The sequence below is a fragment of the Melospiza melodia genome, chromosome 5 (assembly GCF_035770615.1).
Source record: "Melospiza melodia melodia isolate bMelMel2 chromosome 5, bMelMel2.pri, whole genome shotgun sequence".
NCBI lineage: Eukaryota > Metazoa > Chordata > Aves > Passeriformes > Passerellidae > Melospiza > Melospiza melodia.
The window spans coordinates 3372736-3397881 of record NC_086198.1 but is presented as its reverse complement, the minus strand read 5'-3'; the positions used below and the strand labels follow the sequence as shown (position 1 = coordinate 3397881).

General features: G+C 36.0%; 1 protein-coding gene across 40 annotated transcripts in view; it reads right to left on the bottom strand.

The window, feature by feature from the left end:
* Positions 1-25146, bottom strand: part of SORBS2 (sorbin and SH3 domain containing 2) — a 163308-nt gene continuing 138162 nt past the window's right edge. For 17 of the 40 annotated variants that reach the window (XM_063156026.1, XM_063156025.1, XM_063156023.1 and 14 more), the window contains 11 exons: positions 22685-22776; positions 20181-20227; positions 18873-18987; positions 18650-18778; positions 16712-16915; positions 12628-13410; positions 11352-11462; positions 9230-9337; positions 5681-5730; positions 2836-2942; positions 1-2041 (listed from right to left, as the gene is read on the bottom strand). In XM_063156026.1, the coding sequence (XP_063012096.1) occupies positions 1980-2041; positions 2836-2942; positions 5681-5730; positions 9230-9337; positions 11352-11462; positions 12628-13410; positions 16712-16915; positions 18650-18778; positions 18873-18987; positions 20181-20227; positions 22685-22776 (1808 nt within the window). In that variant the 3' untranslated portion in view covers positions 1-1979. The remainder of the gene's footprint in view (positions 2042-2835; positions 2943-5680; positions 5731-9229; positions 9338-11351; positions 11463-12627; positions 13411-16711; positions 16916-18649; positions 18779-18872; positions 18988-20180; positions 20228-22684; positions 22777-25146) is intronic. The other 23 variants (XM_063156037.1, XM_063156043.1, XM_063156057.1 and 20 more) reach the window with 6 other exon arrangements.

Genomic DNA, 25146 nt, shown 5'->3' with positions numbered 1-25146 from the left:
TTTTGTACTCCAAGCAAAATTTATTAGAAGTCTATTCAAGAAAAAAAACCAAAAAACCACAGAGACCTTTTGCTTGTAGGAATTCAAAGTCAGTTACCTGAAACTCAGGTATGAAAAACCTGCATTTTTCTAAAATCAGATACAGAGTAGAAACAGTACTTTTTAAATATCACAGGCAACAGATATTTAAGTCCTCAATCATAAATGGCATCAAAGATAGTATTAATCTCACAGCAAAGCTGCATGCAGATCTAGTTTAAAATTGAAAGCCTTTGAATATAAAGCTTTTGCCATGAAATCTGCAATAATAAAGGTATGCTGCACAAAGATGTTTCTTTACCTTTGCCTTAATGACCTTTCTCAGTAATAAAGACATATGTACATTTAGATTTGGCTGGTAAACCATATTTTAATTAATAAAATTTTGCATAAAAGGCTATCTTACAGAATTGCACTATCCAGATGTGCTTATGGTAAACAGAGAAAGAAAAGAAAAACGCATTGAAATGTTCTGTATGTGAAGAGGGCAAATAAGAAACTTAATTTTTTAAAAATCAACAACCAAATGGCTCTGTACAAAAAAGCAAAATTATGTACAAAATGCTACAGAGACTACATACATTTTGATAATTTTGATCCTTTACCCATGAAAAATGCAGCAGAAGCTTTTGCCATCTATAAGGTGCCAAAGAAACCAAATCCAAATTTTTATTTTCATAAAGCCATAGTCATTATCATCCTGTGCCTTAATTTCATTTGCTATTTATGCTTACCTTTGCTTATGGAAAATGTATGTTTTCAAACACTTGTTCATTCAGACAAAAAACCAAAACCCAACACCTCTAAAATATATTTGTTTTATTACTTGTGACTTCTTTTTTCTGTCTAAATTCCTAAAAAGAATGTGTAACTTGGGTTTCATTAACATACATACACATATATAGTGAAATAAATCAGTACATGATGCTTGTGAATATTTTTCAGGTGGCTATGTTAGGAAAGAAAAAAACCAAAATCCAACAACCCTTTGCACTAACACTGTTTACCTTCCTGCTTTTTAAATTTCCTGATAAGTAAAAACACTACCTCTTACACTTCATGTTGCTTACTATTACAACATTTTGATTACAACCATTTAATATCAGACATCAATAGCAGGTTATTATTGTCTATGCTTACAGCACTGTCTTGCTCTTCCTTAAATCCTCTTTCCCCAGTCTTTGTGCCTTTTGCACTTCTTACTTTTTAACAGAAAACACTACAGGTTCACTACAGTTTTTCATTAGGGAAAAAAAGATAAAAGATTTAGCCAATACCATTGCACCCGTTCAGAACACTTGCAGTTCTTCCATTTTTCACTTTGCTTGCTTGAGATTTACAATCACTGTGCATTTGTTACAGCATACAAGTGCAGGCAAAAAGTCTATATTATAGTTTGTCATACATTGTAAACCAGTACAATAGGCAAACCCGTGACACAGCAATGTGGAAGCAACAAATGCTGCCAAGCTACTAAGAATGTGTAAAATCAATTTTTTAAAAAATAGTAAACAGCAACTTTCCTCTGTATTACATGCATGCTGAAAACATCCCACCAGACTTCATGGTAGTACCACAAATGTTCAAACCAAGATTAATTTTTTCCCCCCTTCCCCCCTACCCCCCCATGGCAACTCATTTATGTACCTGTCATCAGGGTTTTTCCTACTGTGTTTCACATGAAAATACTTTAAACCAGGGAGTATTTAAATGTTGAAATGCTTCCTGTTGTCTCAGAAAAGCTCAGTTATTCACACTGTGGTCGTTGCTGTAATACTGCTGGGACGGTTTGGCGGGTGGGATGGGATGAGGGTGAACTAGATGGCCTCTAGTTGAGACTGCAAGCGAGAAAACAGAAGGCCAGCGTAGCATGTTTTCTAGCAGCTTTATGCAGATGTGTTGCAGAGATGCAGCATAAATAAGTAGAAAAAAAAAAAATTTCACAGCCTCTTGACATAGTTTCCAGGGAAAGTACCAAAGAATTTGGTTCTTCTTGAGGTTCCTGAAATTAGAAGCAATAGATGAAAGATGGGAATAACAACAGAAAATCACTATGTAAGCATGGCCTTAAAATTTTTTGTGTTTAATATTGCACGAGCAGAATGATCTAGAGTTCTTTATACTATATAATTTTAGTTGGGAGGTTTAACAAAGTGTAACACGGGAAGCAAAACGCTAATGAAGAAGCTTATTTGACTAAATTGTTAGGCCTGATTAAAAGCTGTGCTAAAATTCTTGGTACATAGAAATAATTTAATTTCATCAACATAAAGTCTATTAAAATAATGTGAATTTTTTAAGTATTAAGAACTTGTCAGTTGATTAAGTTAGCTGCTGTCTGCATGAGGGTTTATGAAATGATTAAGCCACCATATCTAGGCCTGGTCATGCAATCATTATTTGATCAGTAATACTTGGGTTTCACAAGTGGTCAATGCTGTGGATGTATTCCCATGAGAAGGTTTTAAGGTACCTGGCCTTTATAAAGAGAGAAGTAATACATGGTCCATTCTGTGTCACAAATGGCAACAATGCAAATTTGTTTAGAACTAGACTAACTATAAATAACAACAATCAGGAGCTGTGTGTCAATTTGGCATCTATAAATTTTAAAAGAAAAAAGTGCAAAATCACCTGCTCATTTCAGTGGATTTTGATTGGGATTTCTCCTGATAAAGCCAGGTTCAGATTTATTACACTAAATGCCAAAAATCAAGTTGTTTAAAAGACACTACATGAAGAGGGCAGCACAGGTCAGGGGGGAAAAAAAAGAAGAGCAACCAAATCAAAACATACCCACAAACCATCCATCATCACATTTTTCCATCACATCAATGACATCTCCCTCTCTGAGCTCCAATTCATCTTCGTTCCTAGGGGTATAGTTATATAGAGCCTGAAACCTTAAATAGGACAAATGAGGCATTTTAAAAAGAAGTAAGAGTTTTTGCTAAGTAAGCACTTTTGCTCAAGTAAAGGAGCTGGTTCAAACATTAAGAAGAAACACTTCTTGCAAATAGAGGGGAAAAGGAATTTTTTTTACCTAGTGGACTTGAGGGTTAGGAACTTATAGTAAATAAAACCTTCATTAGAAAGACAACTCATGAGACATTGAAGACTGGGTTTAAAGGCAAGTCTGATGGCTCCTCAACCAGTTGTTTCAAAAGCATTTTTAAAAAAATTTATTTTAGTGTTATTTTATAGCTCAGTAACCAAACAGAGGACATTTAAAGGAGAGTCTAGATGTGCTAGCCCTGTAGGCTGCCATGGCCAGCACTGTGGTTCTGCCTCTAAGCTCCAGAGAAGGCAGTAGCAGCACAGGTGAGGGCACCCAGCACAGCAGCTCTCACACAATGTCACTGGGGCTGGGGGAGCTCCCTGGGCCCTTCAGTGGCTACACAGATAAGCTATCTATGAGAGTGAGGGAGAGGCCTGGATCAAATCAGAGGACATAGGGATGGAAACTCAAACAATATTCCATCCCTGAGCTATGCTTCTACACCTGGCCAGGGCTGCAGATTGCAGGATATAAGTGGATAAATGGCAAGAGGTGTGCAATTACTAAATACATTGTATTTCATTCCTTGCCAGCTTTTAATTAAAGTTTTTTGAATTGAAAGAATAAACTCTCAGTAGGGGGAACTGAAGGTTCTTGGGCTGACAGCCCACAGGAAGATTGTTGTAAAAGCCTGTGAATCCTGTATAGTCAGAATTGGCCTTTTTTCCTAAGCAACTGTGCCTTAGATATGACTGATCTAAAAAGAAGCAGGGCACAACTGCAGAAATTGGGAAAGTGATATAGTTTTAATTTCAGATTACTGAAGCAAAACATAATTGTATCCATTCTTTTCTCTTAGAACAGTTCACAGAGTTTTAAACCTTAATACCATCATTACACTTTTCCCAGTACAAACAAGACAGCTTGCTCATTGATATGTTTATCATTCTGGCTAAGTTTTCATGGCTTAAATAAGATGTTTACTTCAGTAAAAAATTCCTGCTCCTGAAAGCCCAATTTGAAAATCCTATATACAGACTGGTGCTAGGTTTAGTTTCATGATGTTTATCTTAAATAAACTACACTTATTTTTCACATTGCTGGTTCAGAAATTAGAAAAGAAGAAAATGTTCCAAGAAAAAAAAGGAAAACCACCTTACTTTCTTGTCACTGGCAGTCATCTTCCCAAGCCCCAAAAGTCTCTTTTTATATTTTAATTAACAAAATGGAAAGAGACTGGTTGTTTAAGCAATTACCTTTGGTAATTTGTATTGCAGTAGTAAGAACAATCTGTGCAAAGAGCTAAGTGGCAGTAATGTTTTCTGTTATGCTTATCATCATTCCAGGAAAGCAGAGCTGTGGTGATATTCCAAAAAATAATTAAATGCAGCTTCCAAAGGGAAAAGCTTTGCAGATGCAATGTGTCATGAAGAGGATTCAAGCCAATTACTTACTCAAGTACAGTAACAAGAACTTACCAATGAGCTCTCTTTGTACTTTAGAAATTGAATCTTAGTAATTTCTAGATAATGCATTTTAAAAACTCCTTTGTACTAATTTCATTCTCTCTATGCTAACCTAAGACTTTTGTAAGTATAAAAACTCTACTACCATCTACAATACTGACAGAAAGCATATTCAAGAGAATTTATATATAAATTTAAATATAAAATTAATATATTTATATTTTTAATTTTAGGAATCAATAAATTTAGTCATGAACTACTTATGATATATTGAAAAAAATGAATTAGAAAATTATTGCTTTCATAACTGAGTTAGGTGTTTCAGTATGCTTAACTATACCAACAGGAAGTTGTGGTTTTAGTGAGATTGAATATCCCAATCTCATGATGTATTTGTGGTATGTAGTAACTTTTGGCCCCTCTTTTTAATCTTTAAATGACTAAGGAAAACTTATAAATATTTTTAGACAATAAACCTTAAGTACATTTTATGAAAAATTATCTAATGGAACATATACTGAAGTGCTCTGATGCTAAAGGAAGAATGGCTGCTGGTTTCAGTGATCACTGAAGTAGGACCCAAGGGCAAGGCTGGGGGGGTGGAAATCTCAAGACAATCTTGCATTTTAACTGTCAGTACTGAAATATCCCAAGCACTTAAAATAAGACTTGAGTTCTAGGTTCTTCTCCAGTTTTCAGAAAAGCTTTTCTTGTATCTCATATTTGAGTTGCACTTGTAAATCACACCAAAAAGTGTGAGCCTGTGTTCCTGTGACCAACATTATCAAGTTACTTTTTTTCTCTCTACTCACATCCTGAATTGTTTCTGAATAATTGTATCAAGTCAGTAAAGCAGATCAGTTGAATCAATGTTGAATCTGTAATTGTCATTTTGCTGAGATGTAAAAGTGGAGAGAATAAAAAAAGTCAAAATCTCTTCTGTAAGTACAGAAAACAGAGAGCTGTTAAGTTGCCATGTCTGGCTGCACTGAATGTGAAATTAAACAAGGCTTTGCCCTCTGGGACCTTCCTGGCTATCTTCCTACATCATGCAGTTATCAATAAATCTGTGAAATCTCTTCATAATTGTACTTGGCAAGTCAAAAAATTATCTGATGACGTGCTGGCTGTTAGTTAAACGTTAGGTTTTGGTTTAGTAGACAAGAATTATACTTACGGTTCCCCCCCACCGTGTATATTTTCATGAGAAAGCACAGGGCGCTGTGGCTGAAATGAAATGGTTTGAAATGTAATAAAGATTTGCAGTTTAAGGTCCAAATAGTTGGATAGGGGTGTAACACATAGTTGCTCAAGAGTCCATGTTCTACTTTGTGTAAAACCATGGCCCATTATGCCCCCCTTCCAACTCACACGAAATCCTTAAGAGACACGTCAAACAATTGAATCTTGGCACGTTTAAAGATCTGATTTTTGGAGGTCATAATAAAAACTAAACAAAACTGTGAACTTCATCAACAGTCCATTCTATTTATAGCATAGTACAAAGCTGGAATAGAACCCTGCTGGCCTGTTCACTGTGAAACAGAAATAACATTAGAAAAATCAGATGCAACTGATGAACATCATACATTTTTTGGATGAAATATATTTTTAGATAAGCAGATAAAATCTCCTATACATAACGGCAGAATCTAGAATATTCACAGACGATCAACATACCAATTTACATTACACACACAGAGTACTAACTTGGCAGGCAAAACATGCTATGCTGTAACTAATTCTGTTTCATCTCAAGCCATGCAGGCTGTTGGGAGGCAAAGAACAGAAAACAATTTTGAAAGAATACATTTAATTGTGTGACTATAACAATTAACACTTCAACAGAAAAAAGTAGTCTGTATTTCCAGTGCAGAACTTTTGAAAGGAACTATGTTCCTTCTTAATGGAGCATTACTGAGCAATAATATTCAATACATCTGGATGCATGTAAATGAAAAATACTAACCTTCTACAGAAACCATATCCTGCTTAGAAAGTTATTGACTTATACCGATTAGAATCTGGCTGGGGCCAGAAAGTGCAGGAGCAGCTGCTTGGAAAAGCTCTTGATACGAGCAGGGATCGTATTCTCTGTTGACTGAGGATGCCCTCTGGTCACTCTGTAGAGACAAGTCTGGGAACCATATCTGTTTTGGGAATGTGGATATCAAACACTGCTCACAGCACTTTCTTTCATGAATTGAGTAAACTGCAACCTGATCTTTAGGCCATGGAATTTGTCTTATTGCCCCATGGTTCTCTCTTGGTTTGACTATTTCAGTCACTCTTGAAGATGATAACAGTCTTCCAAGAGAGAAGGCAGCCATAAACAATCCACAGGCTGATGGCAAAAATTGAACAGAAAAACACAGGATGTAGTTTGTTAGGTTTCCTTCCCCTCTCTTTCCTCTCAGTATCTCCAGATGGAATTAGTTAAATTTCTTTTCAGCAGTTTCTATGAATACGTGCAGAAAATATTGTGAACAATCTGTACTTTACAGTCTGTAGAGTATAACTTTTAAAAGGTGCCTAAATTTGCAGGCAGGTAGATTAAAGATTTTATTTTTTAAATTCATATTATTGAATGCTAGGTGGGAAACAGATTTTCAAAGTAAAAAAAAATTGTTTATACTCTTCACTGTCTTCTCTCCCTCTTAACTCTGCCTCTGCCCATGTACAAGATGGATAATTTTTACTGAAGAATAAACAGTAAAGATTACAAATTAAACAGTTCTCAGTAAACCTCCTTCAATGGCTGGCTTGTCTAGCAAGCAGAGAATAGTCAAAATTCGTTGTATTTAGATTGGAATCTGCCCTGATCTACTGCTAATCTTTCGTCAGGTCTGTAACTGAGCTGAATGCCAAAGATAGAGATAAAAAGAACTCAGTCAAGGTTAAGGACTTCTCCTATAAACAATGGAAGTAAAAGTCCTAAACAATGCTACAAATGATTTAATGATTTGAACATAATACCAAGCCAGGAAGAAACTGGGTAGGTTAGTATTATCATCTTTTTCTGCATAAGCTTCATAAAAGTTTCTACTGCTAATTAACCACTGTAGAAATAGATAAGAATCAAGGTGACTCATGATTTAACTCTAGGTTGTTGCTGCAGAGAAAACAGTCCTGTGACAAAATTACAATCTTGGAGAAACAGGGTGAAGTGATTGGTGGTATGTCTGAGCAGGGGGACCTTGGTGCTCGCTCTCTGTTTGGAGGCATTCCACAGTAATACCCCAGCTGACATCCAGAAGCTTTCTCCCTGTTTTCTTTCCCTAAGCTCTCATTCCCACATACAGCTGTACTGGCTAGACAAAGGACTGTTAACAAAGATTCCTCGTTTTCAACTGCAACTCAGTTTACCAGACTGTCCTATTTGCTGGGAAATACTGCAGGACCTAATCCCAAAAACATTAAGGAGTGTGCAATCAAGTCAATGGTCCCAGTTGTAAGCCTGATTTTCATGCATGACTGATACTGCACTTACATAGAAAAGTTCTGTAGAGTCCTGAGTATGCAAATTAGGTGCGTGATATGTGCTCTTGTACTTTTGGAATTAAAGTAATAAACACTACACATTGACCAATACACTCCTCTTAATATACTGGTTACATTTCATTCATTTGGAGTAATGTGCAAAATTGAAATAGGGCCTAATCCCTTTTTTACAGCTCTCATTCCTAGTTGGCCTTTCTGTTAGATGGTATTTGATTGCTGCCACAAGAATTCTGGCCTTCCTAGGATTGAACTGTCTTTCTTCATTAGTGAAGAAAACGCTGTCCCCTCAATACCTGGAAGCAAACAGAAGCCTGCCAAAAAGCTAAAACTTTGGAAGTTACACAAACCTGCCTATCTTAAACTAAGATTCAAATTTTAAAAAGGGAGACACCAGAAAGATGATCACCTAAAATCAGCAGCAACAGTATGGAAAATAATTAATCCCATTACCAGTTTTAAGACCTAAAGTTAAGAAACCAATGCAAAGGACAAATAAATCCTTAGCTGAAAGTGAAGCATAAACCACAAATTCTCATTCTCATATTGTTTAGGTTGAGGGTGGGTTTTTTGTGCTTGACTTTTTGTGGTTTTTTTTTCTCCTTTTTCATGATGTAGATTACCTTTTTGAGCAAAATCCATGCAAATTCGAAACAACTTGACTTTCTGGCTAGGTGAAAGAATTAGAATTGTGTTACATTACAGATAAGAAGTGAAAGGTTAAAGAGTATTAAAATCTGGAATGCTTGGATAAAGAGGACAGTATTGAGTGAAAAAAAATGTAGCAGGAGCAAAACATTTTGAAAAGAAGGACGTGGATTCAAAACAAAAAATTCAGTCTGTATACATGCAAAAGCCTGTATATATGAAATAGAGAATATTTTTTTTTTACTGTTAGAAGCTGTAAATAAAAAATACTTTGAAAGAGAGGAGTAATTTTAATAGAACTAGACTAACTATAAATAACTAAATATAAACACCTTGTAGCACTGGAAATACCATGCAGTACTGCAGAGATGCAATACACTAGTGGATTTATATAAAAAGTTCAGGCACACACAGACCTGTTGCCTTTACTCAGTCATAGCACAGAAGCACAACAGGAAGAAAACACAGCATACTGATAGTATTGAGACACTTGGGTAAAAGCAAAATACTGAAAGACTAGACACTGAGCTCCTTGTCCATGGAAAAGCTGTTATTGCACACTGGGCATCCAGTACCATACCCTGTGTGAATAGCTGTGACCTCTGACAGGTGAGCTGCAGGATCTCTTAGTCATCACTGGGCTACGAGGAGGTTTACCCATAACAAATAGCTCCCTCTTTAAATTAGCCTAGAAGAACCACAAAAACTTTGTCAAGCCAGAGTTTAAGAATGAAGCACCATGGGATTTTTGTTGCTTCATTCCTACATGCAAGTCAGACATGCTTTTCCTGATAACAAAAAGCAATTGTTACAGGTAGGAGGAGTACTGTTAGTACACAGTATTTTCATTGCTACCACTGTATCTTTTTTTCCCAAAGGTTTCCTGCTCTGGTACACGCCCTTACACGTTACAACTGTAAGATGAATCATGTATAGCATATGCAATTGGAACAGTTATTGCATGTGTACCCCCTGAAGTAGCTCAGATAATAACACAGAAAAGCTCAACAGCATAGAGCAGAAATGCTACCTTAGAAATACCAATGGTGGATGTAATTCCTTGCTGTTAAACAGAACACACCCCCTGGATTTGCATTTAGAAAGCAAGTAAATACTTGGTGGAAAGTACTTCATGGAAGTATCCTCACTTTGTTAGCATCACTACAAATCAGCTTCATGTTTGTCAGAATTCAGTTATTAAGGAGTGTGTGTGCAGCCCATGTGAAATCTCATGGGCAGGAGTGAGCTGGGGGGAATGTAAGGAGAGCAGAGTGCTATATTGGAAACCTTTTCTTAGGTATTTCTCACTGTCAGTAGAATGTGACTAAACAAAAAAACCCATCCCCCTCTTAGGAGAGGAGTGAATAAAAAGAGCAAAAAAGAGATACCAAGAGAGGCCAAGGAGGCAGAAAAATGTCAGCATTTCTCCTTATGATGTGTCTTCAGACTTCTTTTTTTGGAGCACACATCCCTCCCACCAACAAAATGCAAAATGCTCCCTGTATTGCATTTGGTTTTAAGCCACATAGCAAATATATATATATATATATATATATATATGTGTGTATGTGTGTGTGTGGGTGTACATATGTATTTTTAAATTAACAAAAGTTACTGAAGTTTGCGTATACTGTTTCAAGAACATATATTCTTTCTATTTATTTTCAGCTTGGATTAAAACACTTTGCTCAAATAAGGGCAAGGAATATACAGGTCACCTAAAAAGAATTTCAGTGTAGATGAGGAATGTTCTTAACTTTTCTGGTTAGGCTAAGCAAAAGCACCAAAAGCACTCTACCAACTGCTACATTATTAAAAGCTGCCGACACAAGTGCACCATTCTATTTTACTCTTCTTTGAGGTGGAACAAACCTAAGCTCATGACAGATTCATGCCCTGGAAAAAGCCTTATGTCTCTTCCCTGCTTCAGAAAAAAACCCAACAGATTCGTTGACCTTAAGACTTCTTTAAGTCCATTATGTCTGTTTTTTCTGTGAATGCACATTGTAAAATGGGGTAGATCTTAAGAAAAGAAAAAACAAGGAGGGCATTTATGACAGATGTAATGATGGAATGATCACTTTTCTAGGATAGTTTCTCTTTACGTTACTTTTTCTCCTATTCATGAGCAGACAAATCTTCTGGAAGTTAGCACTGCAAATTAACTTTGTCTTTCTAGAGCAAGTTTTCATTTTTCTGCCACAGAGCTTCAATGCTGACACAAAATGTAGTCCTGAAGAGGGAATAATCTTTGTCCAGTCCTTGACTAACAGAATTGGTATTTAGAACATAACCCTCAGCAGTGGTGCTTTCCTGTGAAATTTATGACTTTTCTCCCAGGCTTTGGATTGAAACTGAAAACACAAACACAAATGTTATCTAGTTTCTGCATAGTTGAATACAGTTCTGTTTCATTCAATTAACTCAGTTACACTGCTGTCCTGGTATGAACCTGAAATTGAGTAAAAGGCTTTCTGCTTTCCTATTATTGGTATCTCCTTAAACTATTGAATTGTATCACAATGGTTATAGCTTTACCTTGTGTTTCACTTGAAAAAGGCCTATCAATCCTCCATTTCTTATGTTATTTAATATTAGTAGAGAAAGCAGTACATCTGAGAAGATCAAACTCAGTGTTAGGCTTGCAGTTATTAAATAGACACGAAGCTTTACAACAATCCATATTCAAGGGGTGCAGTTACCTTTACCTGTAGTGAGTCTTTCTCCTGCTGATGTAAGGGTTTAGAGAGGAGAGGAGCTGAGAGGGAAGCAGTAGACAGGGATATTGTAGGAACGGAGTGGGAAGTAGGTGCCTTGGCAGAGGGAAATGGAAGATTAGAGGAAAGATGGAAAAGAGGATCAGTCTCTTGATGTTCCAGCAGAAAGCAGAGCTGGCTTAAATGTTTAAGAAGTATGAGAAGTAGCTCTGCTATAAAACTGTGTTCCAAAATCAGATGAAGGATGTCAAATGCTCAGTAAGGGGAGCTTTTATAACTAACCTCAACAATCACAAATCTCATGCTAATCTTATTATTAGTCATCTACTTTTCTGGAAGACATCTCTTGCCTCAGAAAGCATTAAAACAATGCCATTTGTGACCATGGATTTCTCCTCTATTCTTAATTTTTCTTCTTTGTTTTTCAGGTCATTTAAGGGTAGAATGTAATGAAAGGGCAAAATGTAATTAAATAGTTTAACATCTGGTCTAAAACATACTGTCCTAAGCACCTGACATGCATGCTGTCAGTGAAAGTAACTACCTGAATATTCTGTTGAAGTAAGTGCTGAACAGAAAAAAGAGCTATGCCTGGGAGCCACACAAAATGTGGCATTGTATGGCCAGCACACACTTGGGATAGCTCAGTGATGTAGGGTCCCAAAGAGGAACGGGGAGGGCTTGGGGAGGAGGCATTTGTGTAACTGCCAAACATAATCTGATCTGTTACTGTTAGTCAGATCCTTGTAACAGGGCTGCTATAAATACATCAGCTGTGAGCTGACACATGCCAAGCACAAACCGCAGAGTCTCTGCAGCAGGCACACGTCCCTCCCTCTGCATTTGCTTGCTGGGGCCTCTCTCAAAAGGGGCAGCATGCAATGGGCTGGGCAGGGAAGTGGTTCACTGGCTTTTCACATCAGAAACTCCTCAGCAAACAGCAGGAAAGGACTAGCACACATCATAGAATTTACAATAGTGCATATGCCTGCTTCTGAGAAGGGACTGCCCCCTAACGCTGACAGTGTTTAATCATAGAATGGTTTGGGTGGGAAGGGATCTTAAAGATCATCGAGTTCCAACCTCCCTGCCATGGGCAGGGACACCTTTCTTCTTAAACCATCTTGCTCAGAGCTCAGTTTTATCAAATGCAATTATAGAAAAGTGTGCCTGTGCACAATACAAATGGTAGATACAAGGCAGAGAATAATATACTAAGTTATCTGAACACAGAAGTCAGGGTTGTCAGAAATTAAAATACCTTAAAAATATCTGGTGAAGTATATCCTTCATAACAATCCATAGAATCTTCTCCACTTGCTATTGGGAATTCTAAATTGTCATGTACCAGATCCTCCTCTATATACAGTCTAGTCAGTTCTTCTGTTGTGTCTTGTGCTTCTCCAGAGAAATCTGATTCTTGAGATTCTGACTGATCCTCTTTATTAAGTGACAGGTCTGCAGTACAGATTTCCTCTTCGTTTTCGGCACTTGCAGCTAGCCCGCTGGACAAGGAACCTTCTTCGTATGGCGAAGGGATGTTATGCATAGCACCGTGTCCACCTTCTCTTGTAGCATCTGACAAATCTCTAGGTACTTCAACAACTAAATGATCAATTATGCTTTCTAAGTCTTTATCTTTTCCTGACTTGGTATTGTTGCTGACATGCTTACGTGTTATGTCATGAGATGAGCTGGCTGAAGATGAGACAGAGGGAGATACAAGAGAAGACAGAGGGAGATCTGTAGGAGAGCTGAGAAACACCTCTGTATGTGGCATAAAGTGACCATCCTTAACATGGTGAATGCTATTACCTGGGGAGATTGCTACAGTCTGGGAGGTTGCTAATGCCAAAGAATTGAGTTCTTCTAAGTCACAAAGAAAACTGTCTGGAACTGATGGAGAAGTTAAGCTGCACATGCCTGAAGGTGAAAACCCAACAGTCCTTGAGAACAAGTCACTACAGTCAACGTGGAGAATCTTTTGATCAATGTGTGACCAAGACGACGGAAGTTGTCTGGAAAGTGAGGTCAGTGCTTGGGACTTCAAAAATAAGACAAACATGGGAATTGAAATAGATAAGCATGACAGAGAATTAGGATATGAGAAAACTGGAAAAGAAAAATGTCTGTGCCATCATCTGGATTACAGGGTACAATTTCAGTGACCATGGGTGTCTGAAATCACTACTATATGAATCAGAACAGCAGGAAAGACACCTGAAACATGAAGCCATCAGGTTCTGGCTTAGGGCATAAATGTCAAACATGAAGACAGATCTGAGTCATTACATTCATGAAGGCAACTGCATTTGATCTGCTGAAGTTATGTTACTCATGGTGCTCTGTTAGTGAGCCTGTCACAGGTTATTAAATCATACAATTAATAATAATAGTACATTTTTCCCAAACCATTACTCTTACTTTGAGAATAGACTTTTCAGAAGTACACTTCAGGTGTTATTAAATACTTCTTTCTAAGTACAACAACCAAGGTAATTTCTAATTATTAAAATGTTAATACTTCTACTTTTTCTTAGTACTTCTGAGTAAATGTTTAAGAAACATCTTTAATACATTGCATACTTTTATTAAGGCATGAGCTGCTGCTCAGAATGAATGAATTTGAGAATTCAGAATGAATTTTTTTTTCAAAATTAACCCTATTAGTTCAAAATGATGTCAACATTTGTGAAAGGTATATTCAGTTCAAACTGGACATAGGCAATCAACAATGCTTTTGAAATAGTGACAGCACAGTACACAAGAGGATGCTTTGAGTACCGTTACACAATATTGATTGAAGTATCCTTCTGGTAAAAGAAACGTCCTTTTCTAAGAACGAGAGACTGGTGAGTCATACGTACACAGCATCAGTAGATATCCATTGCTTCAGTAAATACTGAAAATGCATTTTTATTACTATAAATCCTCAAAATTAAACTTGAGCAAAAATATTTTGATCTCATTGTTACAACTATCCAAAATAATTAGATGTACACCTCTAAGTTATCTGGACTACTACACACTTTAATTATTAATGTAGTAGAGAAAAAAAATTTCAAAAGTCTACAATAATGTTGCAGAATAGGGAGGTTAGTTTACTTACCTTCTGCTTGAGTTTTCTTGAGGCAAACAGCTTTATATTATAGTTAGACAAACCTTTGTTACAGAGTCTTCTGGACCAAAGTAAACAGTATAGACTGCTACAATACAGCCTGCTAAACAGAGCTAGGCTGTTACAGAAATACTCAGTCTCTTTCCCTCATCCTTCCTCTAAAGCAAGGGTCCCTAACCTGTGCTTTTAAGGTCAATAATACTGCTGAGGAGATTTCACCATTTTTACTTTCCCATGGCTATAAGCTGTACTATATATCTATATCTAAAGATATAGATGGATTAGGCCAAGTTACAGAGAGCAAAACTTGCTCACAACTTTTATTGCTTATTTATCTTACTGCCATTAGGCCAGAGAAGTTTCGTACAATTGTTCTAGCAACAAGGAGTGATATGTGGTAAAAATCTCCAAAGGAATAGGGAAACTGGTATCAGAAAGTGTGGTAAACTCTAGAACACCTTCAGGACTGATGAATAGGTAGCCAGGAACAATATGTCTTCTTCATGGTATTGCCATTTCTGAATACAGCAGAATCCAGAAAAAAGATGTCTGTTTAAGAGTCTCAGGGAAGGTGGTTTTGATTTTTTTTTTTTAACCTGATTGTTGAAGAAGTATCCTATGTTAAGAAGAAGGCTTCTACCAATTTCCTTCCCTCATGAACTAATTTAGTAAAAACTAACTTAATAATAGCAGCAGGATACTTCTGTAATATGGATGTAAATGCTCTGAAGCATCACCTGTGCTCAGCAAGAGCTATGGAGCTTTGGCAGGAAACCATAGAGAGAAGCCTGCTCCACAGAAACCAGGGAGAGGCATCTCTGGAATAGGGAGCACTTAAGCTGCCTCATAGTCTTGACTTGCCTTCAGGACCCTCTGGATTATTATTGTTACCTCCTGAGGTAACAATAAAGAGCCCTAGCTTAAGAGTACCTCAGTTGGCAGCTACAGAATTTGATGTTACTTGAGCAGTTTTGTAGGAATAGAAGAGATAGGATCTAGTTCTCTGTTGTGACATATTCTGGAAAACCAGACAAGACCTGTTCTAACAACTGTCCCAAACTAACTGATAGTTATTACTAAGAAATATTTTCAGGGGCTACTGTTGCCTAGAAATGACATCTTTGGGTAGCTTTTTACAACCCCAAAGTAGTTAGTAAATGTGGAACTTATTTCAAAGTTGAAGCATGTGGATGATCACCAAGTATGGAAGTAGATAGAAGCAGAAAAGAGGACAAACCCAAATGAAACATGAATTAATAGCAGGACAAAGAAGTTTATAATTACACACAAAACTCACTGCCCATGCTGAAGAGATAAACAGCAAAGGTAAAGAGGAAGATCTAGAAAAGTTTACATCTTGAATGTTCAAAGTAATTGATAGCAAGTTCATACTAAGCACAGTTTGTATACAGAAACTTCCTTAGTTTTGATTGCTGCCAAAAATGTTATGTTCCCCACGCAGGTGAGTGCAAAGCCTCACAAGTGAGTGATAAACCAGAACACAGGAATCTTTCTGCAGCATCCTGTAGTATAGTTTGTGGTGGTTATCTAGACTAGGAAGGAGAACAATTTGGAACCTATGATATGCATCTGGCGTGAAAAATATACAACCATAAAGGTCTGCATTCAAGTTGATTGACAATGTGATGACAATTCTCACTCCTAAATGAAACAACACTGTCAGTTTGTACCACTCCAAGGAATGTACCAACATTCTAGCCTCCTCATAGACTGTGAATGGCAAAAGGAGGAAGGTTTTGGTACAGAATCACTGGCTGTTCTCCTTTGCTTTAAAGGTACAGAACTGCTCTTGGCAAGCAGTGTCCTGCATGCTTATGGAACCGTAGGCTTTTAGGACAGCTGTGTTATGGGAATGCCTTCACATTGTACTATTAGAAATCTGCTAGACATACTCTTAATGCTCAAATTCTTGCTAAGATTCCCAAATAAATTTTTCTCTGTTGACTTGACTTTTCTGTCCAAATTTCAGCTGTCTCTACTAAAAATAACGTAATAGCCAATTAAGAAAAGAGCATAAATCCTGGCAGAATATGAGACACACTTGTCTATTAAAAATTATTTACTAACAACATAGTAATGCAATTCTACCTGTGCAAGAAAGAAAATGTTGTGTACTTAATCCTAAGTTATGTATAATGTTAACAAAATATTACGAGTCCTTCTAAACCCACTCTGGGGGTGGCAGCTAACATCAGAAAATCCTTACCTTAGTTGAACTTAAATGATGTATTCTGTCACTAGAATAACTTTGGGGTATTGGAGGGTCAGGATAGTCATCTACACCTTTTGATGGATTCTTTTTGATGACTTCTACATAGGAGACAGGGAAGATGCCTTGTTTGTTGGTTCCTGGTATTTTACCTTCATACCAGTTTTGATCAACTCGCTTAAGAAGAATTACTCTGTCTCCCTGAAACGCATTATGAAAATGAGTTATCAGCACATACATTGAAAGTTAATTTTGTACATAACAACTATTATTTTAACACATAATATTATCTTCCCTACAGTGCTGCTTCCCATCAGTCTTGAGCATCATCTCCATTTTCCCATTTTTTTCTCCCGTTGATAACAGCCATATATAAAACTATCATTCCAGTAAAATGAGGGGTTAGGCATAGACTATAAATGCTTTTCTTTTATCGGAGGGGAATTTCATCTAGTCCTTCCTCTTGCTTGGGTGATTAACATTAACACTTTTCTTTGGAACATAACCTGTTTTATTTATTGGCCAAACCACTAGCTAATGCCCCAACCATAGTATGCATTGACTAATATGCCCGTTTTTTTCTTAAGAGTGATAGAAGTTCAACAGAGAAAACTGTGCAAGTGCTTTGTTATCAGTAAAATTTGAGTAAGTGAAGGTAGAAAACTAAAATGTGTCAGTCTGTTGAAAATATGAGAGAAATAAGTGTTTTTCCTATGCAGAATGGGCAGAACCTCACTGTTCTTAGGGACTGTAGAAATTGAAATGGGAAACATCAACCTTATATTCAAACATTGTACTTTACGTGCTAGACCCTTCTTTGCTTTACATGATGTTCTTTTCACCATGTCTTTCTGAAACAAATCCTTGTCTATTACTTTTGCATTCTTTTGGGTTTCTTCAATTTTGTTTCTGTAGCTGATGTGTGGAGTTCACCACAATTGTCCTTAGTGAGATGGAACAAAGGAAAACCAATGCAAATCCACTTTCCAAACAAACCAAAATTGGGCCATTAAGATTATGATCACCTCAATAACCACAAAAGCTAATTTTAGAAATAAATAAGACACCCAATTATCCCCAACCTCTAACTTCTCTAAGTTCCTCTTCCTGGGGTTTTTTAGACCTCTCTGACTTTTACAAATTTCAAATTAATAAAAAAAATCCATTATTTTCAGTAGTGCTGGATTAGGCTGTAGGTCAGCAACAAACATCTCTATCCTTACTTTTTTGCTTAAAAGAAAAACAAACCACTGAAAAGCTTCTATGAACACTAATTCTTAAAAGAAAAAAAGAAGTAAGGGGCAGAACTTCTCAGTGCATGACAAGTAACCACTGCTTACAAGTATTTAGTGTCTGCAATAATAAAGTTTCTCTACAGTATTAATATTCCAATGTCTAACAAACTTCAGAAATTAAAAAGTCATTTTGTTCATGTGCAATTCAGTATAGCCAACAGGATATGCACAGGAAAGATAATAGAGCATTATAAACAAAGAGCTGTTATTAAATAAAATATTTACAGTCACAAAAATATATCTGAGGCTTTTTTTGGTATATTTTATCTTGTGTAATTTTCTATTTATTTGGCATTAAAATACTTACTATAATAATTGTGACAGCCAGGAATAATTTAAAAAAGGAATAGATAATTGAAGTGAAAACTCAAAATTTAGCTGGGCAGTTAGCAGCTGATTGCATATGCTACTCTGCCACAGTCCAAATTAAAGGCAAGACACATTTACAGTATTTGCAGGTAGCTGAGACAGACTGCAAGGCAACAAGCTATTATGTTAGAGTTTCCTACCATGGCAATGCTTTGTGCATTGCAAATCTAGAATGCAGGGTGCACAAAGAGCAGTATTTACCTATATATTGATTCTGTGTAGCAGGAGACATTATAATGCTATTTTGATGGAAGATAGTTTTCAACTGTACCTTTCTAAGTGATAACTCCACATTTGTGTCTGCACTGAAATTATATTTGGCAACAGCTTCTCCAATCTCTCCGATCTGTGCAGGGGGAGGTGGCCTGGCAGGCTGTGCTTTTTCTGGGGGAGAAAGTTTCTAAGGAAAAAGAAAAACCAGATTTTCATCATTTCCACGTGGTTTGTGGACCTATTACCCAAATTATTTAAAAGAATTAAAACAAAGAACAAACCTCAACATAAGAAATTGGGAATATTCCAACTCTTCCATGGTGCTCACCCTCATACCAGTTTTGATCAATTTTCCTGAGGATATAGACAGTATCTCCTTTCTTAAAGGACAGCTCTCTGTAACAAATTTATTTATATCAGATGTTTGTAGCTTTACATTTAACTCTTCTCCCTGCATGGTTCCTGAGATCTTTACAGTTTGGAACTGAAACAGAATGTAACGACTAAACATTTGAAGAAAAAGTGTTACAGCTGTGGTACATTTATCACTTGATCATAACATATAAAATCAAATTACTTGAATTTATGAATCCCATGCAGTATCTATAGGTTACAAAGGCCTGTCTTACATTGTCATTCCAAGGAAGCATTGCTAGTTACCACCAGAGAACTTAGTATGATGTGTGCATGCAAGTATGATGATCTTCATGGCTTATCACTACCCTTCTGCAGCATAAAGCTTGGTGTGCTTCTGCTCTACACGTTTTTTCTTTCATAACAGCTATTCAGAAGCATGAAGGATACAGGATTATGTTCTCACCATTTCTCAATATCAGAGATGGTGGGTTGTTAAATGTTGGATACCAAAAAAGGGACTTTTAAACATCATTAAGAATATTTTCAGATCCTGGCTTGGGAGATCTTTGCTGTATCATCCATTTGGTTTTTCAAGAGCTAATGTGCTGCTCTGGTAATTTCAGTTGTGAGTTTTGTCCTAACAGAGCTAATGTAATTCTAGTGTCAATGTTCTGTCATATCTAAAGATTGTTTAAATGTCTTGAATCATTGGAACAACAGCAGAAATGAATTGTAGACATTCTACTTTGACTGTCTCATGTCTTAAATCAGTGGTTCCCATTCTTTTGTTATGGACCACTGCTTTTTGTGTTGGTATGTGGCAGGTCACATCCTGCAGAAAGCCTATGTATGTTAAGACAGGAAGAGGCTAAGCATTATACAGACTTTTGATAAACTCATTATCTATTACAGTAGTTTAAGCAATTTACCCTCTGTCACCTAAATGTAATTCACAGCAAACAAAAAGCCTTCACAACCTGTGCTCTAGAAGGCTTAAGATGCACAGCTATTCATGTGTTCAAACAGATACAATGGAGAATATAATAATTTAAGATAATTTTATTACAAAGTAACTTCTCACACAGTTTGAAAGTGTAGGGACTACTGTGACAACAAGCAGGGGCCTCCTGCCCATGGCACTCACTGTTGAAACTGGCTTGAACACCACTTAAGTGGCAGAAAGAGTTTGCTTGAATTATGAATTCTTGAATGAACAAAAGTCTAGTACTTACTTAGAAGTCTGAGCTTTAAAGTCATATACAGCTCTAGCTGGCAGTTTCTGAAAAACAGGTGAAGTGATTAATACATTCAGGTAGTATTACTATATGATAAATGTGTTTCAATTTTGAAAAGGTGACCAAGATCCAGGAAAAAAAAAAGGATGAGCTTTACAGTGGTTTTTGAAGAAATAGGCAATAAAATATACATCATATTTTTAAGGCAGTTAGGTGTTTGGGACTTAGTGTTCTAAAACTAGAAATAGCTAAATTTTAATGCAGACTACTGTGCAGCTTGATGTTTAAGAGAAGTACCAAAGTAAATTAAAAAGTTAACTATGTCAATGTGACTTGTAGGCAACTAGAACTGTAGGTACAACATAAATGCACACACTTAATATTCTGTAGTATTTTAGGTGCCTTTCATGTAAACTTGTTATCTGTAGGCTAATTTCAATTGCAATGATGCCTGATATTTATATATATATTTGTATATATGCACATTCTCTGATAGCTGGAAATGGTTGGAATATTTTTAATTTCTATAATTACATTCATAGTTTTAAGAAAGCACAGGACTGGAGGTGATCTGAATCATCTGTGCAGCTCTCTTGCTGTCACAGGCAATCACATGATAACATTTCTTTCATACATTTATCAAGTTCTGTCACCAAGTACATGGAAGCTCAGTAGGACTGTCTGCATCTGACAAGTAGCCAGCACCAGATACTTCAGAGGAAGTGAAAAGCAGAACCACTTTGTTGAAGTGATTTAGTCTTGCTCTGCAAGTACTTGCACAGATAAGATCACCCCATTCTAATAAATGCCTCTCTAGGATGTCCTAGTGACTAGAATGAACTGATTATGCTTTTCTGAGAGATACTATTTGTCATGATGTAAAGGTGCACATCTTTTTATAACAGGAATAAAAAGGGACACTTGCAAATTTTACATTTTAGCTTTATTCCAGGCCGGGTGTTTTTGAATTGGTTCTCTCGCTTCTTGTCATTTTAAGACTAGCAAATCTAGCACACCTACAGAATTGTCTTCACTATAATAAAAAGTGCCTGAAGTTATTATAGGGATCCTGTCAATTTGAATTTTGCCATACTAATACAATTTTCCATTACAGATCTCCTTCAAATAAGATAGCCTAAATTTAAAAGCATTTTTCTGTTCCTTGCTCTTAATAAAAAACAGTCTCTTAGACAGGAGGGGATATTCATATCAACATATGATTCATATCAACTGTAGCTCTATGCAGTCTTTCCTGATTTGGGTACAGCTGGTATTGTAACTATTAAAGCAAATAAGAGAAAAAGTGGATATGAAAAGAACAGTGGAGCTATTTAAATACAAAATACTTTGAAATGTACAAAACATACTGGAAATAGAGATGCCTTTTCTCTTTAACCTTTTTAAACCTTTTAAAATTATCTTAGAAATGTCTTGTAATTTAAGTATTTTATGTATTTTCAAACTGAAAGATGGTTTTCCATGTCACAGGATTCTTTAAAAGAAACATACAATATGGCTCCTATGGAACTATGGAACTCCTATGGAATAATATGACTATGGAATTTTTTTAGACTGTATTTTGTAATGAGAAATCTTTTTTTTTTTTTTTTTAAAAGCAGAATTTTAATCAAACTGCTGAAATATAAGCAAGTCAGTGGGGTATAAATGGTTCTGAATTCAGTTCTAACCATACCACCATTTATTAAGGTGTATAGCCCAGACCAAAATCTTATCTATTAGCAATTAAAATATAGTAATCTTTTATGTTGTTTGGAGAGCATTTATAGTTCTAGAACTATAAGCATTCTTAAGATACAAAATAATATACTTTATTTTTCAATATGTACTTTTCAGTGATGCTTTGTGTGACTTTAAAGGTGGTACACTTCCATTTTCTGGTGGCCTGCTTCCGTTTACTCTTCCAAAACATTACTACAAGCAATCAGTACATAATTATAATCACCAACGGCTACAGATGTTAGAGACTCCTCTTAGGATAACTGGTTTTGTCTAATACACTAACAGTAGTGGTTTGCTTTCCAAACAAAAACAACAGTGAAACATAGATGTTTTGTATCAGTTTTGAAACTACCAAGGTAGTTTCTTTGTGTAATACTTTGGGTTTCTGAACAGCCTTTCCCCAGTCAAATCTGTTATTTTTCTCTATTCCAAACACACACTCCAACCAGTTTTGACAGAGCTGATCAATAACTAGTGAATTTATGTCCATTTCTATTTAATAATGAACAGAAGAATACAGCTTCTGTTAATAATAAAATAATTTTTCTGTTATTAATAAAATAATACAAAGCCTGGTGTTATTTTAACTTCTTGAAGTACCAATCTCCTTAATGAAAAAGGAAGATGCTGTTCCTTTGGTCTGCATCATTATATAGTCTTAAAACCAAGACAAATCTTGTCTCAAATATGTTACCAATTTTCCATATGGATATCCATTTTCCATATGGATATTGCTGTGTTATTTATTGTTGTTTCACTACCTCTTTGTCTGTAGTTCCTCTTCTCTCCCTTGGAGTACATCGTCCCACATCAGTGAAAGCAGAAGAATAGCTTCCAGGAGACTCCTGGTCTACTGAAAACAGAAATTATGTGAAACTATGATAAACAAAACCATTCAAATCTGTAATGCTGCTTGCTTTGATTTAGGGGGGTGAAAAGACATTGAAATCTATTATTTCACATTTAATAGCAAGAAAAGCACGTGGTATGATGATTAAGAGCACCTTTAAAGGAAAAAAAAAAAATTACTAACTTTAAGCAACGGCTAAGGCTGTCCTCTGCTCCAGAGCAAAGGGAACTCTATGACTGAGGATCAAGAGAGTGTATTTATGCCTCACTGTGAAAAGGGATGCTCTCCTTCTGGGCCACGTGGAAGACATGACAGCAGTACCCAGACTGCATCAGGTTGCAGGACATTGTTTGGAATGCCAGCAATGTAAACACATAATTACATGCACAACACATGATTCAAGCATGCTTCAATGAGAAAATATGAAGAAACATTGTTTCCTCCTAAGACGCATTTCTACTTTACCAGGGGCACATGTTAGTCAGCACAAGGAAATTTAAAAGGATGTTACTTCATAAAAACAATTATGTTTTAAGAGATGGAATACAAATTATATTAGTCACCAATCTATGTGGCAGACTTTTCTAAAGCACAGTTTTCCAGTGTTTATTACAGGATGGTGAATATTTTCTCATGTTTTGATAAGGATAAAATCAAAATCTTATACACTCTATAGCTCTGCAAGTTGCAAATGTGAAATGAAAATAGAACTATTTCATGAACTGCCTCTTAACTTCTAGAAGCACTGTTTTAGTTTCCTACTACCACAGTGGTACTTTCTAGTGGAAGCATGATTTATATTTGTCTTCCTTTGACTTCATTCTCACAATCTGTTGCTACCAGGCTCATACATTTCTAAAGAAATGCAAGTGGAACAAAGAAAATAACTGAAAGCATCTCATCCATTCTAATTGGTTGTTGGCTAAGCCACAAAAACTTGAGGGTATTGATAAATACAATTGAGGTAAAGAGATAATTTTATTATTTATGCCATTGGTTGTAAGCATGTCATTCCCAATAAGTATATCATAGCCCTAGTTCTGCACAGGTTTTTGATATGGCATGTGTTCCTGAATGAGGATGTACACCTACTGCATAAACCTAGAGATACAATTAATGACTCCAAACACATATGGGTTTTTTTTTTTTCTTAAATTTCCAGCAGTAAGAGAATGATTTGGAAAGGAGTGAAGATGCAGAAGCTTTAGGACAAAAAATTCTCCTCCGTTTCTCCACAGCTCCTTATGCAGTCAACACTGGTAGCTTTCAGTCATCTGCTGTGACCTTCAGGTCTCTGTGTGGCTGTAAGAGATGCACACACATCCAGCAAAACACAGAAACTTAATTAGAAGTAGAGCTCAGCCATGACTGGTGCTGATGGAAACTAATGGAATATTCTGCTTTACTCATTCTCCACGCTACTTTAGGGATATTAATGTTGACAGAGGGTATTGCTTTCCTCATACCAGGCTCCTTCATAACTACAAAAGCTAATAGAAATCCACATTTACTTTACACTATGGATTTCCTTATTTTCACAGACTGGAAAATTCTCATTTAGCAACTACAATATGTGAAAAACACATTTTTCAACAACTTGAGTCTCATCATGTAGTACTGTGTGCCAGGGCTAATTATGATCAAGTATGATTAATTAAATTCTGAATTGCGTTTTATAGCTGTTTTTTAACCAAATTTTCTATTCTAAATATGCCTGTTACAACTAGTTAAGAAAAGATGGTAATAGGTTCAATTCTGATTTCTCTTGAAATACATATTTATTATTGTGCTACTTGCAAAAGTTACACAAAAATATGTGAGAATAAGGATAAGATGGGTCTGATCAAATATTGCATAATTTCTATATTAAAGGCATTCTCTCTTACATCCATTTGGGATTTCAAGAATATATTTTAACTATTTTTGTTTTTTTAAATTAAAATAAAAGAAAAATCAAAAAAAGAGGCAGAGCAACAAACAACTCAAAGCAGCAGTAACTTTAAAAACAGATTGGTCATACATATCCTGAAAATTTCATTCTTGTTTTGATTATTGAGAAATTCCCTTCGAAGAAGACAGGAAATTTCTTAAAATTTATTTTTAAATTCTATGGAAAGAATTAGTTTTGCTGCCACAGAAATTGGAAATTGTTTGAACAGTGGAAACTTCCTAAAATGACCTTAATATCTATTCACAAAAAATAACACAAAGTAGTGGATTCATAAGAAAACAGAACCGCCTTTCTATGATACTGGCAGCATTAACAGCATTTTTATCACTTACATTTAATAAAATTATATAGTAAAATATATTTTAGATTCACATTCTTTTTTTCTTAGTGATAAAGAAAGGATTATCTGCATATTGGTTTCA